Below are 16798 nucleotides of genomic sequence, written 5' to 3'. Positions count from 1 at the left end.
TAAATACATTAGGAGGATAAATGACTTGAAGGAAAAAGAACTACTGGCTCTAGGCCAATGTTGGCATGAGAGCAAGAGGCAATAAACTGGTCCCAAATATACTTGGGAAGAAAAGTGTTTTCTAGCCAAAAGAGGAATAAAAGTGGGAGCAGCTTTTCAGTCAGATGGGACAGACAATCTAACAGATTTGACAAATTTATGACTATAAAAAGTGGCATCTCAAAACCAGGGGACAAGATCTGCATGACCAGAAAGTGCCTTCTAGTCTTGCACTCCCCTAGTTTTATTTTCACTGTCCTCTACCTGAGGAATGATGAGTTTTGGCAACTGGTATTAATGCACAGCTCCAACAGTTCAAGAATTAGCTGCTACAATCTCCCTTCTCAATCAAAGCTACTATATCCCTCTTCTCTCTTTATGGAGTATAAAGCAAATTTATATTACATTTATCATCGTACAACACAGCTTCTGGTTCCTGAATCACCTGTTTTTAAAACATTTGCTATCTACCATGAAAAATGCATAATACAAAATTTCTATTTTGTTGCAAAGTACTGAAAATATTTTTTTCAACTTATGAGACACTCTGCTGCTGCTAAGGGCAGCTTACCTGAGCCAGCCAAAGACAGTTAGGAGAAAACAATCATATAATTTGTATTTAAACATACGATACTGTACATCCCATGGCAATAAATTATTCTTTCTCACAGTATTATATCACAGCAACTTCTATTAAAAGCCATACCTACCTATTCCCTCTTCTGACATTGTGTAATTTACCACCGATAAATGTTCATAAACAGTTTGACTGAAAAATCCATAAAGCCATTTCAGCTTTATTTTAAGTTCCATTTAATGTCCCTCAAAAATTATTTCATCAATGTGTTTCCATTAGCTGGTTCTCTGCCCAATAACTTAATTCCACACAATCAGTCAGGAACTTATAAAGCATATGACAGGATCTACCTAAAGTGTTTTGAATCACCATAAAGATTCACTCAGAGAGTGGGTTTTTTTTTCCCCCTTCTAGTGCATGAGGTGTGAGGGCACAAATGTCAAAGACCCCTATGTGCGTTCACTTTATGCAAGAACAAAAATCAAAAGTCCTATGGCGAGGGAACATTTATAGTTCAATTTCAGGGTTTAGGGATTTTTTTTCATTTCTTTCTCTTCTTTCATTTGAGACTCAGAATAAAGACTGCATGAGAACAGGTCTGCCAAATAAGAGTTTGCATCTTCTCTGGCACTAGCGGTTTCTTAGAAGCCTACTGACACATCCAGGACACAAGCCCGGTTGCGGTTTGGACCACTGCAAGTGAGTTGCTGGAGCAACACCTCCAGCTTTTGAGCTGCTCCTCTCACCTCCCTCTTCCCATTCTGCACCTGCCACACGAGCCTCCATTGCCACTGGTCTGTTGCATCTTCTGAACAGCTGCAGCTCTTGCTCAGGAAGACACTGTCCTTTCTTGCTGCAGAGCATGTGCCTGGCACAGCAATCTGTCCTCACTATTTCCAACGTGGAAGCAACAAAATGAGCCAGCGGGCTGGGCTTTTGGCAATCATCTTGCTCTACGACACGAACCCAAGACATAGCATAAAACAAGGCATTTGTTTATCTCAGTTTTGCATTGAAACAAAGCAGAAGCATCATGTTCTGTATGTGCATGTTGGTCTGCTAGCCTCCTGTTGAAGAGTGCCTTTTGAAGCATCAGCCCTCTTCATCCAAATGGGGAGTTGGTTGATCAACGTCATGAGCTTTGTGAGAAAAGACCAGGAGATAACTAACAGCCGACCAAGGCACAGGCTCTGGTGTGAGCTCAATACTGGCTGGTTGCCAGCAACCAGGGGAGAGAGGAGTTACAAATGCCCCAAGTGGGAGCAAATATCAGCTAGAACATGCTTCTTAACTGGCAACAAATCCAACCAGAGGCAAGTGGGCATCAACAGTTCAGCTTTCCAAGCTGTCTCTTGCTTTCCCTGTGTGCTGCAAAAGTGCCTGAGCTGCATGACACTGTCCTGGCACCTTCCCTGGTGCAAAGGCAAGGGCCCGGCCAGAACTGGGCTCCAGCTACCGTGGCACAATACTGATCGTATCGCTCCCTCTGCACAAAACTTGCTCTAGGCTTCTACTGCTGGAAGGGAGAGAGGAGCTCAAATGCAGTGTGATGAGAGGTATTTTTAGACTAATGATTCATGCTCCTGCTGTTGAGGGTAGGTGGCAATCAGCTGAACAGCACTTGGGGGTGAATGGAACGTGAAGGAGAGAAATCAGGTTTCCGCTCAGGTGCAGATGCACCTGGTCAGCTATTCCCCACTTTCCTTTTTCTTTTCTTTCTAGACATCACATTTCTTTCCCACTCTGTGTATTGTTTTAGTAATAATTCAAGACCTACAGTACAACTTTAGTGTTGCATATCACTGCTCTATAATGAAATTGGGGTCTCAGAGCCCTGTGATGGACTTGGTGATTAAGCTGGCTTAAGCGTATCTTCTCTTTAGTGCTCTGTCTTAATGTAGCACTGTGCAAATGAGGGGAGAAGGAGAAGGATTAGCCATGATTTTTTACTAGCTAAAGAGGCAATGTGTAGCATGCTGGAGATCTCCATAAACTACCTCTGTTCCCACTATCATTGATCAGGACACATTCAGCAATTTGTTCATGAAAACACCCATCTGACGAGGTTCTTTCCTCTGTAGGTCTCATCAAGGTAATATGTGACAGTCTCAGAAAGGTGTCTGAGCAAACCGATGTCCAGGAAGTAAACCTAATGCAATATAGGTATAAATGATTTGTGCCCCCTTCTTTTAATTCCTAGCTTTAAAAGCTTTATTCATCCTTAATTTATGTTTTTAAATGGATGAATATAGTAATTGCTGTTGCTCCCCTTGAATCTCATCAAATCTGAAATCAATAAGAGCTCCATTTCAGGGCCCAATGATAATAGCATGGCTAGGTTAAGCCAGTGCACTGAACAAAAGCCATAAAGCTTCATTCATGTTTCTTTCTAGGATACTATAAAAATAGTTCATTGCAAAGGTCTGTCTGTCTGCCTACCTCCATTATCAGAGTGTTGGGGAGTTGTTCTTTTAAGGGCAATCTATGTAATGAAACCATGTGCAGCATCAACAAAGGTGTGTATAATAAAAATGTAATGTAGTTTATTCAGAATCTTTTAGATGTTGGTCTTGGCACTGTATGCACATGGGGAGTGAGTCAACCCTTAGGCACTGGGCTGTGGCTGAGTTAGGCCAGAAGGGAACTCCCTGTGAGTCCAGCACCGCCAGCTCTGCTGGGTAGAGGAGGAGCACTTATCTGACTCATAGTCCCAAGAAATAAATGGAGCCTGGTTTTAAGCTAGAAAACTTACAAACAATAAGATGAGCTGCAAGCTCTAAGATGAGCATGTTGGTCATTAGTGGTGTATGTGTCTGTAGATGCAGGTTGATCTTCAAGAGCCTAGCTTCAGTGGTTGAACGTTTGAGAAATATAAAGGGAATAACAGAAAAGAAGGGCTTGCATCCAAACTGAGAAAAGACGTACAAAGAAAGGTTGCTACGACTTATGCTGACCTCTAGATATTTCCTTCTTGACTAGTTTTGGGGTCCTTCAATACTTTTTCTGCAGCTGAACAATAGCAATGTCATCACTGAATTCCTTTGAAGCTCTTCTTGGCATTCTTGTGCAAAGTTGCAAAGAAACTCAGGAGACCACCTGAAGTAGGAATACACAGTGGAAATTTTCAAGGAGAATATTATGCAAGCTTCAAAGAGATCAGGTTGGAAGGCTGTGGAGGACACTTAGGAAATAAAATACAAATCTGCCACATTTTTAAACTTGATTTCAGTGTTGGTAAGTGTACAGTATGTTTCTTTCATAATCCTTGTGACATTTAATCAATATTAATCTGACGGTGGATGATTCCTCTTTTTCCTTAAACAGGATTAATGTAACGCAATCTGAACACACATTTCAGCCTGGACTAGAAGCCTAAACACTTTACAAAAATGCTATCCTTTTTGCCTGGAAGGTACTTTGAAGCAAACACAAGGAAAACTCCTCAGTATAGTTTTCTACTAATATATATATATATATGTGTTTTATGTATTATGTATCTTATAATATATAGCTGTATTATTTTGTTATATAACAACAGAAATGTTCTCAGTATGTCTCCCTCCTGACACACATTGTTCCCTCCAATGAAAGACAAGTTTACAATCTGGGTGAGCAGATTTTGAAGAAGGAGGACAATGTTATTTGAAGTCGGAGTTAAAAGGAATGGACAACAGTGTCTATGCTATTGCCCTCAAGGCAGCAAAGCAATCAGAATTATTCATTCAAGAACTGTATGTTTGCTCAAGGTCTTTTAATTTTAATTTCTTCATTTATACAATGGGAAAAAACCCTTTATTCGGAAGAAAGAATCCTGAAATCCCACCCCGGCCTCTGGGGAAAAACCCCCCACCCAATTCAACCAAATAATTTCTTTCTACATAGCTTTTTAATTCCTTGTCACTGCTGATTACAGGTTAAATCACTTCTTCACGCCTGACTTTTAGGTTGATACAACAATAGTGCAATTCCTAACTGGGAGCAAAAAAGAATTTTCTTGTGGCTTTAATCATTGATGGGAACCACATTATTTTTCTCTGCTCCTCCTTAATTTTCCTAAATGCATTTTTTTCCAGCACCACAACTCTGCAATGAGTGCAAAGAAATTTGATGAAACTCTGTTGCCATGACTGAATGCTACGGACAGTGGAGGCTGTTTCCAGTCTTTTTAGTGCCAGTGCTAAAACCTGGTGTCTTCATTTTCCAGCGTATTTCCCTACTTTGCTAATTTTATTCTCTGTCCCCTTTCCACAGGATCAATGACTACTCAACAGCTTGGCAATTGCTCCAGAACTGCATTAGCATTACTGCTTAATTACCTATAGGGAGTGCGTAGCGAATATTCGTAGCTGCTTCCTAAAGAAGTTCATACATCTCCTGCAAAAGGTCAAATGCCTGTCCAAGCCGCATGAGCAGCGCAGTCGTGGCAAGCTCCTTTCTCCTGCCAAGAGCACAGAAGGGAGCTCTGGAGCAACTGTTACCTCCAGGCGCCTTGAGGCAGCCTGAGCAAGCAGGAGCTCATTTGCAACTGGATGAACTGGGAAAGGCCTCTGACCCAAGGCTGTATTAAGGACACTTTTTTTCAGGAAAACATACAAAATCCACAATACTAAGATTCAAGCTTGGTATTTATACTCAGCTGTAAAGTTGCAGCAGCCTCAATGGTGAGGCCAGAAAGCTCTGTTTCCTCTTCGGATCAGGCCTGATTTCAACACTTGGCTACAAAAGTTGTTCCCTCTGCCACAAACAAATCAGCAAAATGCCATTTTGAACTCATAATGGCTGCTGTAAAGGGCAACTGTGCATGTCCTGACCCATAAATAACTGCTTCTGAAGGAAGGTGCATGCAGCAAAAATGGGTGTAATTCCTGGAAGTTGTTAAATTTCTAGCTTACACCACCCTCTGAAATGGTACCAGTCAAATCCACGAGCTTTGTGGATTACTTTCATGAAATATAACTACCCTTGCACTCATTAAAATTACTCTGCTGTAAATATTGCAGCAAACATAAGGTAGACAGGACATGCCAAGAAGCTACTAAAATTGTAATATTGAGGAAATGTGAGCAGAGGCCTTTAACCATTGCAGCCACAGTTCTGCAGGGTTCCTCCCAGATCAAGCTAAAACAACGCTCCCTGAAAATGTTTGTAGATGTTAAGCTTTAGAACCAGCTGAGCCAGCTTACACAGACATATTAGTTTACCACATTCGTATTAAATTGTGTTCTCCTTTTGTCCAAAGTGAAGGACACTGGAAATACTTTTATAACCCTTCCATGGGTAATGAAACCCAGCACTTTGTATTCTGCAAATACAGAGCAGGTTTCTCCCTCTGCCCCCAAGAACAGAAAACCCCAACCCAAACCCTCCCATTTACAAGAGCTTTCTACAAGATGATCATGCAGTGATCTCACTGACTATAACCTTGGCTTATGCTGCTTTTGTCATTGGTGTTCCTCCGCTAAAACCTTTAAAGCCCTTAATATACAGCTTATAAATAAAATGCTGGAAATGTGCCTTGGAATTAATTACTCCAAACTTATGTAATAAATTTGCAATAACATTTCAACAGCTGACTCCTCTTTTCAGGTGCCTACCCAGGCACCTGGAGAGAAACTGGAACAAATGCTCCCAAACTCACATTCCTGGGAGTCTAACCTGTGGTCAGCATTTGTATGCTCCACATGGTTCAGCGCCCAGAGGGAATATGCTACAGTGGAAAAAAGCTACAAGGTAGAAATAGAGCTACTGGCTAATTATATGATGGGAGGGCATTCAAGGGGACGGCGAGATCAAAGGTATGTTTTAGCCAGCCACAGTGCTGGGGACAGCTGTAATGTGTGGCGGGTGGGTCACACGTCTCCTGCAGAGAAGCTCCTGCAGTTTTTACACTGGGAGATGAAAGGCATCCTACCCCATTCTAAACACAGCTATTTTAGTTAGAGTTTGCCGGGGGAAAAGCTTTAGCCAAATTTTTATCATTAGGCTATATTAGAAGAAAAGCTTATGCTATGGTAGTATAAACGTCTGAGTGAGAGGCACATTTTCCAGGGACCCAGAGTGGGAGTGATTTGGGAGCAATCCCTGTATTCTTCTATTACAGAAAAGGGACCTTGCAGTTTTATGATTAATCCTATCCCTATTCCAAAGCAAATGGTAATCTTGAGTAGTTAATAAGTGTGGCTGATTTGTTATGGGACAGCATCCAGCCCATGCAATCCTACCTCCCACGCAAAACTTCCTCCACCACTCAAAACCAAGGACTGCAAAAGCCTGTAAGCTGCAGGAATGTGTCTTTTGCATTTTTATCTCAGATCACTGCAATGCATGTGGATTCTCATCAACATTTAGCCTTAAAAAAAATTGGTTAAATCCATCATAAGTATTAAACACTGGAGTATACTGGCAAGTTTCCCTGAAAACAAACTTCAAAAAAATAATCTCCAAAAAAGATGTCAAGGCGTTGGGAGAACTGACACTGTCATGTCATCAGATGTTTTCTTGTAAGGTGAAATTAAGCATCTGACCAGAGTTTAATTTCTGTAAAAACTCATGCTAATTTAAAGTGCTTTAGATTTAATTAAAAATGCTTTTCTATAGAGATAATAATGTAACTCTGTTAATTAGTATCAAGTGGCATCTAGAGGGCATATTTAAAAACTAATCTGGAGAATAAATAGAGCTAATTAACAGTCAGAATAATGCTTTATGATTGTCTTTTGTTTATAAATGCTATAATGTTCAATATGCTATTAAATGAAATTGGTAATTAATATATATCAAAGTTATTTTTTAATGCTCTTTTAACTAAAGAGTATTTCTTATGCACCATTTTTAAACGATCCGAACACGTTTCATTTCTGGAGGGAGGGAGGAGGGGGGAAGGAGAACGGCTGTGTGATGTACCACATATGAATTCAATTAGGTCCAGCTCATTCATCTCCCATAACACAGACTGTAAGCATTTATGAGCCCGCGGGGGACATCCAGTGAGGCATCAGTTTGCATCTACGTGGTGTGTGCCGAAGTGCGCTGCTGACCGCTGCCAGCGCAGGGAAGGTTTGCGCTTCATGCCACACACAAACCCAGGCGCAGCACCGTGATGCCATTTAGCAGGCAGAGAAGTGCCAGATTTTGCCTTCAAAAGTCTCAGCCTTGCAAAACCAGAGTCACAGTTCTGAGAAATGAGAACAGCTCTGAGGTTTGCTGTAGTATCTTTTAAAAGACCATGAGGTGCTCGAATACTATAGGAGTGAAGCTTGTAAAAAAAGTGGTGCTGACAGTGAGGATGTGCTGCCATCCAGTCCTACCACAAGAGTGGAGGAGACGGCTGGGAACTGCAAGCACTGGCAGATCAGCTGGAAGAAAAAGGGCAGACCAGATTTGGCATAAGGCTCCGTTTCTACATGGCTTTTGTAGGCAAACATGAGCTCCTCCTGAGTCATCTGGACCAATGCAGCTGATGAGCTCCCAGCTGGCTTTGAGTAAGGCAGAGGGAATTTGTGCTTGTGTCTGGAAAAGGTTGGGTAGGTGTTACCAGAGCTGATCATGGCCAAAGTGCTCAGAGGGCTGCCCTTGCCCTCAAACAGAAGTTCCTGTTATCCTCCAATCTCTCCTATGACAACAGGCTTGACCAGATTCACTAAATTAAATAAAATCATTGAAGTACTCTATACTACATCATGCATGAAAAGCAGAGGGGACCAACTCTGTCTTTCTGTGTCCTTCAATGGTTAAAAATCAGAAATAACCCCCCAAAATACAATTAAAATAAAAAGCACTTTCATCTGGTAATCTGCACTACCCATGCTGTGCAATTTTTTGAAGCACCATCAAATGCAGCACATCCTACTTGTATTTTTTTAATGCCTAATTCTATGTATTCCTCTCTTTTTGATTCCTTGCTAATGTTGAAAAATCCTTTAGCTACCCAGAGCAGAGTCCATTTCAAAAAAAGAAAGCACCTCTTTTCTCATGACAAGGCTTCAACATTACTTTGTAGAACAAACTTTCAGAATCAACTTTGAAGAGTGTACAAAGAAAAAAAAAGTAATTATCATTAACAAGATTAAAAGCTAGCCACAAGCCCAATAACTGCTGCTCTAACCTCTGTGAGATGACTTTCAAGCCAGATTGCAGACATACACTTCCTTCTATGACAAGTACGTGTTCAGCAATAACAAGAACAAGTTGAGATTATTTACATAGCATAGATAGGTGTCAGCAGACACATTCCGACAGCACCTGAGATCCCAAACACCAGAAAAATGATCAAAGGAATTTGTCTGTGTACTACAAGTTGGACTAGCCTCAAGTGCAGACAAAACCCTGGAAGAAATACGAACATATGGTATAACACTTCCCAGCATGGCAAACAGCCATGGCAAACGCTTTTGGAGATAAAATTAGATTGGGGAAGGAAAGCTGGAGAAAAACAAAGCCAGGCATGAACTCTGAAAGCATTTCAGCTCAAGGTCATTGAAATACATGCCATGTAACATCACCAGTGGTATCAATCTACCTTTTCTTTTCTGATAGATCTCCATAAGCCAAATAAACCCCAAGGAACACTCAGTTGCAGATAAAAATGAAAGTGCACTACAGTGGTGAGCAATATGTTTGATGCTTTTTTTTTCTGGAGGCAGAAACTCAAAATAGCTATCAAAAATAATTGCTGGTTTCTCCAAAGTACAAAGTAAATAAAAAGCAATATTTCTTTAAGTATGTAATCTAGAAGGGAGTACTTGCAACCTGTAAGGAAAAGTTTCTGTATTTGTTCTGAAGAACCAATGATAGAAATCTCTCACTTTTTAAGGCCTTCAAGAAAACACTTAAAAACTGTTGCTTCCTGACTTCACCTACCCTGCACAAGGACTGTACAATTAATTAGCTCTGAAGGGTTCAGTGGGAAGGGAGGTTTGTGGCAGAACACAGACTGTGACAAACGTTCCCCAGCTCTGTAACACCGCAAGAATTTTGAATGGTCCTTTTCAAAGTTTTAAGCTAAAAAAGATACTGTTAATTTTGTGAGGTTCAACAGTTACCCTATAAAAGTCACCTAACTTTGTACAGCTGGTGACTGAGCTAGTCCAGTATGTAACAACAGTGACCTGCGAAGAGCAACACCTGGCCTGCCTCGACAAACAGGAGCCATCTAGAATAGCATGACATCAGGTAACAAAAAATGTTAAGGGTTGGATACAAAGTCCCATTCATGATGGTTAGACTCTGAGGCACTCATTTTAAGCTCGTTTAGATTATACATAGTATACTAATAATATGCTATGTAATATGTAGAAAGAAGAGTAATTAAAAATACTATATATCATTCTAAGATCCTTCACTGATCTCTCTGTTTTTAGGAGTTACTAGATAAGTAAGGAACAATTTGGAGTGAAGAGATGCATCCAAATCAAGCCATTGGGAAACAGGTATCAGCACATCCACAGAGACCAGAGGTACTGCTATGTGACTAACTGCTAGCAATATTGAGCTACCCAGTCTGGTCCTACATGAAAACATTCACGAGCAAATCTTAGCCTAACCAAAGATCATGGATTGAACCGGAAAGCTAGAGAATTTAAGTTCCTAAGAGGCAATTTCATAGAACTATTAAACACATTTTAAAATTTTACAATTACCATAACTGTTTCTTTTCTCTAATTAAAAAAAAATCAAAACAAACAATAAACAACCCCACGGCCCCAACCTAAAAGTCCCCAGTTTTTTTTTAGGAAATACTGATGTAAAGCCTAGCAGGCAGGACAGCTGGGGAGGCAGATCCTGCGTGGGCAAAAGGAGAGCTCAAGCTGCCCCCTCTGTCTCGCAAGGCAGGCGGGGAAGCGGTGGCATTGGGAAGGTTGGCCTCTGCTCCCATGCTTGGGGCGCTCAACCCAGCCGCAGCACAGCTGAAGGTGGCGCAGAGATGCACAATGTGCCCTCACATGTGGCTAGGGAAAGATAGCTAAAATAACAGACACCAAACTATTCAGAGAATTAGTAAGAGATCTTAATTCATGCTGACTTTTTCACTGCAGGTCTCATCCTTGGTGCTTGAATTTAGAATGAAGGAGGAGCCGGTAAAGGTGGTGCAATCAAAACTATGAAGCCTGAGGTTTCCCTATGCGCAGTGACTGCAGCCATGGAAGCATCCTTACAGCGATCCCTCACTGCCCTGCATCCCCGACCCAAGGGGTAAAGTTGTTCAGTCTCCAAAGCTGCTCTTAAAGCTGCTTCACTGAGCCAGACAAACCACTTCCGGGGGAGTTTTTTTTCCGCAGGGGAAATAACACATTGTGCAAGTTAAGAAAACCCTCAGATAAAAACTCCTGGCCATTATCTGCTTGGGAAAGATTCACGCAATAAAGACAGCAAAAGGCTTTATCTCCAAAAGCAGCCTTCCCCAAGCACAAAGGGAAGATAGGCAAAACTATTCTAAAATTAGAAGAGGCGCTTATTAAAACAGTGATTTAGTGAATAATCTTTTACCTAAAACTCTCAATCTCTCTGCTCCAACCACCACTTCGTTGTCATCTGCAGAAAACAGCAATTTTCCAGCGAGGGTTTTCACCTCAAATTTTTGGCTGTGTGCTTCCACTGCTTGGGGACCTAGAGGGAAGAAGAGATTTAGCACAACCTTTTAGTGAAAAGTGTAAGAAAATCACATAGTAGCTTCATACATTTGATAAGCTCATCTGCTAAGATTATCCTAATAGCTCTGCAGATACAACCTGCATCTGACACATCAAACAGGGAGGTCTGTGCTTTTCAGGGGGTGACCTCTCATTAGAAAAGGGCTCTGTTTTCTACCCAAATAACAACCCCTCAACTATTTCTACTTATGTTTTTGTTAATGCTTATGTATGTCATAGAATCACCATTGAACTCGGCATAGCTGGGACATCTTTACAAAAAGACAGACCCACATGTGAAATAGCAACGAATATACCCAGCCATGATTTGAGAGTGTTGGTGCAGCTGTAAGAGGCATCAAGAGTTCCTGAGCACATTTTGCTGGACTGATGCTGCACTGTAAAAAATTCTTGGTTTTCTGCCTGTGAACCATACTTGGATTAAAATGTTATCGGTGTCATGCACAGTCCAATTTGGGAGAAAATAAAAAAAAAAAAAAAAGACAAGCACCACCACAGGAGCAAATCTTTTCTTTAGACCATTTCGACCATGTGCAGGCTAAGACAAACAGCAGACTAACCCACATTTCAGAAAGTTTTTAGATGGGTAAAACTTTCCTTTGTAGCTCTTACTGCAATTCTGCCGGTTCTCCTGCAGGCTGCTGTGCACGGCAGTGCTGGAAAGCCTCTGGCAATGCGGTTTGTCATGGAGCCCCATCAACATCAGCTGCCTGAATAGCAATTCTGTGCAGGTCTGTGGCTCAAAGGCTACAAAGAACAGACCCCTCTATTACCCGACTTAGGCTAAACTTTTGACAAATCAGCACCTAACAGCCCTGTGCAAGCCAGTCCAAGCCACAGCGTCCCTGGAAAATGCTACTGCACCAGGCAGATGATTGGACTTTGCATTACTTCTGGCCACCTTCCTGACTAGTCCCATTTCTCAAAAGACAAGAGAAATAAGACCTGAAAGCAGTATTTTATTAAAGGCAGGTTCAAGCTTCATCTATACCCAGCATTTCCCTGTACGGGTCATCTGTATTGGCAACAGGGCACACAAAGAACCGCGTGCATGGTTTGTACTACAGAAAAGTAAGGCTATGCTGAGATCCCTGGAAACACTTAAAAATCTTGCAGCCATTCTGAGAAAACCCATTACATTTGAGCTTTAATTTTGATTTGTATCTTGCTAATTAACTGCCTCCCTACTCATCACTGCAGCACGCACTACATGGGTCCATGTCTTTGCTCCTCTCTGGAACCAAAGCTGCTGCCGAATGCAGAAAAGAGCTCAATAATGAGATCACACCGGGAGATGTCACTGACTGCGTCCTCCCAAGCTCTCGTGAAATGGAGGTGCTTAAGTGAACCAAATGCCCTCTTGAAAATATATAGAGAACCAACAAACTAAACACGTTCATTCTGATTGTGAGAATCAGGTTGCTTGGGGTTGAATTTATTTCCTCCCTTCAGGCAATTTTCATGTGTGCTGCTTAAATCATTGCTTACTGAAGCTGCATATTTAATTATTTAATACTGTGACTAGAGGCCAAGATGTTATATAAGCAAACCAAACAAGCCAGTCTCACGTAGAAACAACATGTTTGTGGATTACTGGCTCTGACACACAGCAATACTTCTCCCAGTCCCTAGACAAATCTCAATAAATAAATATCTATCCTATATCCTATATATTATATATTAGAATATATAATGCATTAGGCTCTTTCAAGCCAAATTACACATGCATTCATTCAAAGGCTGCTGTGCACTGGGGCTTTATGAAACACCCATTTCCCTTTCAAACACACTCATATTTGGGAGCAGGAGAGTGTCCTTCATCAGCAGAAAGGCACAGAGAGCTCTAAATTGCAAAGCATCCCAACCCAGCCAGAGTTAATCAGCAAAGTTCCCAAGATCTCAGGCAACTTAAAAAGTGTCTCAGGAAAAGCCTGTGCCTGTTACAACAGAAATGTCACCCTGCATATGTTCTTCTTGACCCTGAAGTTGTACAACTAACCTTTCTGTCTCTGGATTGGCTTTCAAATGAAAACGATGGTCTACTTCATTATCAGAAAGCACCAGCCAGCTGCCTTTCCAGCACGGCTTTCATGTCTCTAGCTTTGTTTCTACAAAGTGGAGCAAAGTTTTCATTTGTACTTCACAAGACACCTGGGCTCCCCTCCTGTGTGCTAAAGCCAACGCAGCATCCCACAACACACCCACTTTCATCCTTTCTTAATTCTTCCACGCAGCTTTTCTCCCTCCTTACCTGTTACAAGGCGAGTAAGGACTTTAGTCTTCTCATTGAGGATGTTCACTGTCACATTTCTGGCAGACTGGAAGTATAGTGGGTTGCCCTGGAATGAGACCATGAGATCAAGAACGTGAGACAGGGATGGCTGCCCAAGACCAGCCTGCCTGAGATACCTGGAGCTTTGCCTAACTCTGATGGGCTGCTGTTAATGGCCCCAAGGCTGGGTGTGTGGTTGAGGTGCAGGCTAGCCTGCATCAGTTTTTATTGTCCGGGATAAAACCATAGTCCACACCTTTGACCCAGATAATGTACCAGAGACTAGCGTTGTTTTAGGGATGGTTAGCTTTATTGCCAGTATAAGCCAACCAGCTTGTTATTTGAAAATGTGCAGGTGATACGGGACCTGACCTAAGCTTCCTGAAGGTCATGGTGTTTTCGCAGGGCGGCTGACTGCAGCAGCGCGTCTCAGAGTCAAATCTGCAATATTTCACACAGCTCCAGATGACTCCCTCGGGTGACTGTGTCTGCATACCACACAGCCACATGAGTGAGCCGTGCCCAAGGGCTGTGAACGAGAAAACCTTATTAACGTGTAGAAAGTGCCTTTGATCTCAAAGCACTTATGAACCATCTGGCATGCACCACCATCACATTCCAGTCTGGGATGCCAGCTTGGGACTAGACCTGTCCCATCTGGTCTGGAGATACACAGGACATGAAGTCTTCCCCACTCAACCACACAGATTTCTACCAGCTTTCCATTTTTATTCTTTAAATATACCTCTGAAAGAAGAGTTAAAGCAGCTGTTAACACACAGGAGCCACACAGCTACCTGGCAGCATCCATCTCAGGTATTACTCCCGCAGAGTGAAGCCAAAGAAAACCCACAGAGAAAACCATCTGGCTCCTTCTGTGCGCAAATGCATCCAAGACACTTGAGAACTTGTGTTTTCTACAGGCATTCCCAGTCCACACAGTTGGTTTCTCAGGGGCTATTAGCACAGGGCGGCCCCAGCTTACATCAGCCAAGAGTCTAATGTGCAAGGTGGAAATTCACTGCCAGTGTCTAAAGCAGGCAGCTGATTAAATTCATCAACTGACTAAGGCATCGGTTTGGCAGAGGGGACAAAAAACCAAGAAAACCAGCAAGGAGTTGAAAATTTTACGTCCACGTGCTTCCCACACCAAAGTCTCTTTCCAGTGTTTCAAAATCCTTCCATTAGGAATGAATAATCAGGATGGCAATGGAGGATTGTGGAGGTCAGGCATGTTCTCCTTGCCTCTTGATTTTATAAGGAACACAAATAATATTTGCATTGATGCCATTTTTCTGGATCATGGCAGAAAGACTAGATGACTGTATATAAAACATAACAGAAGCACAGGAATGCACTCATGGGAGTCCTGTGATGGATTGGAGCTTCGAGGAACACTTCTAGTGATTTGTAAATGATTCCCAGCAGTGTTTGCAGAAACAAACCTCAAAAAACTCAAACAAAACCAGCCCCACGTGTGAACAAATATTCACAATGATTACATTTGGTGCCTTAACTATTTGTGCTGCGTGCACCCATGGGATCAGCCCTTCAGCAAAGAAGGGGGAAATGAGATTTGTTTGATCAATTGTAACTAGACCATTATGGCTACATTCAGACTATTTACAACTGAATAAAAATAATAAAAAGAAAGAATTCCACTTAATAATTTCCAGACCACGGCCAAGTTTCCCAAGCTCTTGGTGTCTCTGTCTCCTCATACACTAAATGAGGAGAAATCATCCATATATACCTCTGTGATGTGTTTGAAAGCTTAAGTAATATAGTATCTGAAACTGAAACATGATTAATAAGTTAGAAGCAAGGAGCAGTGGTAATGACTGATAATGATGCTCTTTTTTATTATTTGTATTCTTCTAGAACCTAGAAATTAATGTTGATTACTATTGTACGGTTAATAGAACAGGAAAAAAGATGGCTTCACTTGAATACCCACTTGCTCTGGTATTAATTCCCCGCAGCCCTGATCAGGAATCTGATTTGAACACCCCCAGCGACAGCAGTTTGCTGCTACATTTTCATTTCACACTTAGAGATGAAGGATATTTTTAAAGGCAGATAGCTACAATCTGCATAATCTATAGTCATAGGTGCGACTATAACCACTACAAACATGTCGTATCAAGCACAGAAAGGTCACATTTTTGACTTTCGCTATTTGACTTTTGTTTGTGGAGTTGTGCAAGCAGCTAGAGTGTTTTGAAAAGGCCAGGAAACCTTCTACTCCAGATTCAGGTAGGAAAAATTATTAAATCCCCCAGCTTTGAAACTCTCTTACTGATCTGCATAACAGGAGATCCCACTACAGAAGTACTACAAGATAAGCCAAGTGGTTAATATAAAGAGAGTCACAGAAAAAGTTGCTCCAAAGAAGTCTTAAAAGACAAGCTAAGAGCTGGTATCCACCTACGAAAGACTTTAAATACATAATCAGATCTTGAAACGCTTACCCCAGCATAGTCATCTCATTCACTGATTCAGAGCTCAGATTCATGCAGCCTTCAAAAATCAAAATTTCCCTAATGGAAGAGTTATGTTTTTATTGGTCTGCAGGGAAGGAACATTTCAAGCACTTAATGCAATGCCCGCTCTCATTTCCATAATTCTTCTTCCATTAACAAATGAAAAAGAGCTGAAAAAATTACTCCTTTTTGCTGAAAATTCTGCAGATTTTCTGTCCATCATCTTCTATTTACAAAGGTAACAACACCGACATCTTTTGCACAATGAACATTTTAAAAATGTTTCCTCTCCTGCAAGCTTGGTGATGATGCCAGCTTCCTTCACACAGAACAAAAATAATTAAAACATTAAAAACCTCTTAAAACAGTTAGAAATTGTAACTGAAAAGGTAAAATCCTTCATGTTAACTTTCATGTTATCATGAAACAAAATTAAGCATTCTGATGCACAGGAGCAAATGGAAATCTAGATCAATGTGGCATCAGCACCACAATAAAAATAATTATGCAGTGAAGTAATATTCTCACAACTGTCATAACACTTGAAAGACCTAGAGTCAGACTATCAGCATGCAATAAATAAGCATGTCTGACTCTAATTATAACATTGGAAGTATGAGACACACCACATTTCTTAAATATAGTATGCAACAATCCAGTTCTGAATCTTTCCAGATAAATAATATTAAAGAAATAAATATATTTCACTCTTGGACTTGATGCAAAGACAGCTGAGGAGAAGAGAAAACTGGATTAAGTATTCTTCTGGGTTCAGAAA

At 41.3% G+C, this 16798-nt stretch overlaps 1 protein-coding gene across 2 annotated transcripts in view; it reads right to left on the bottom strand.

Moving 5' to 3' along the window:
• The window catches only part of SGCD (sarcoglycan delta), a 225819-nt gene that overhangs the window by 46233 nt on the left and 162788 nt on the right, over positions 1-16798 (bottom strand). For both annotated transcript variants that reach the window (XM_064458539.1, XM_064458540.1), the window contains exons 4-5: positions 13517-13604; positions 11102-11221 (exon numbers count right to left, since the gene is read on the bottom strand). In XM_064458539.1, the coding sequence (XP_064314609.1) occupies positions 11102-11221; positions 13517-13604 (208 nt within the window). The remainder of the gene's footprint in view (positions 1-11101; positions 11222-13516; positions 13605-16798) is intronic.

Source organism: Phalacrocorax carbo, chromosome 8 (genome assembly GCF_963921805.1).
Source record: "Phalacrocorax carbo chromosome 8, bPhaCar2.1, whole genome shotgun sequence".
Classification (NCBI taxonomy): domain Eukaryota; kingdom Metazoa; phylum Chordata; class Aves; order Suliformes; family Phalacrocoracidae; genus Phalacrocorax; species Phalacrocorax carbo.
The sequence above is the reverse complement of the archived record's forward strand: the minus strand, read 5'-3'. Positions and strand labels throughout refer to the sequence as shown.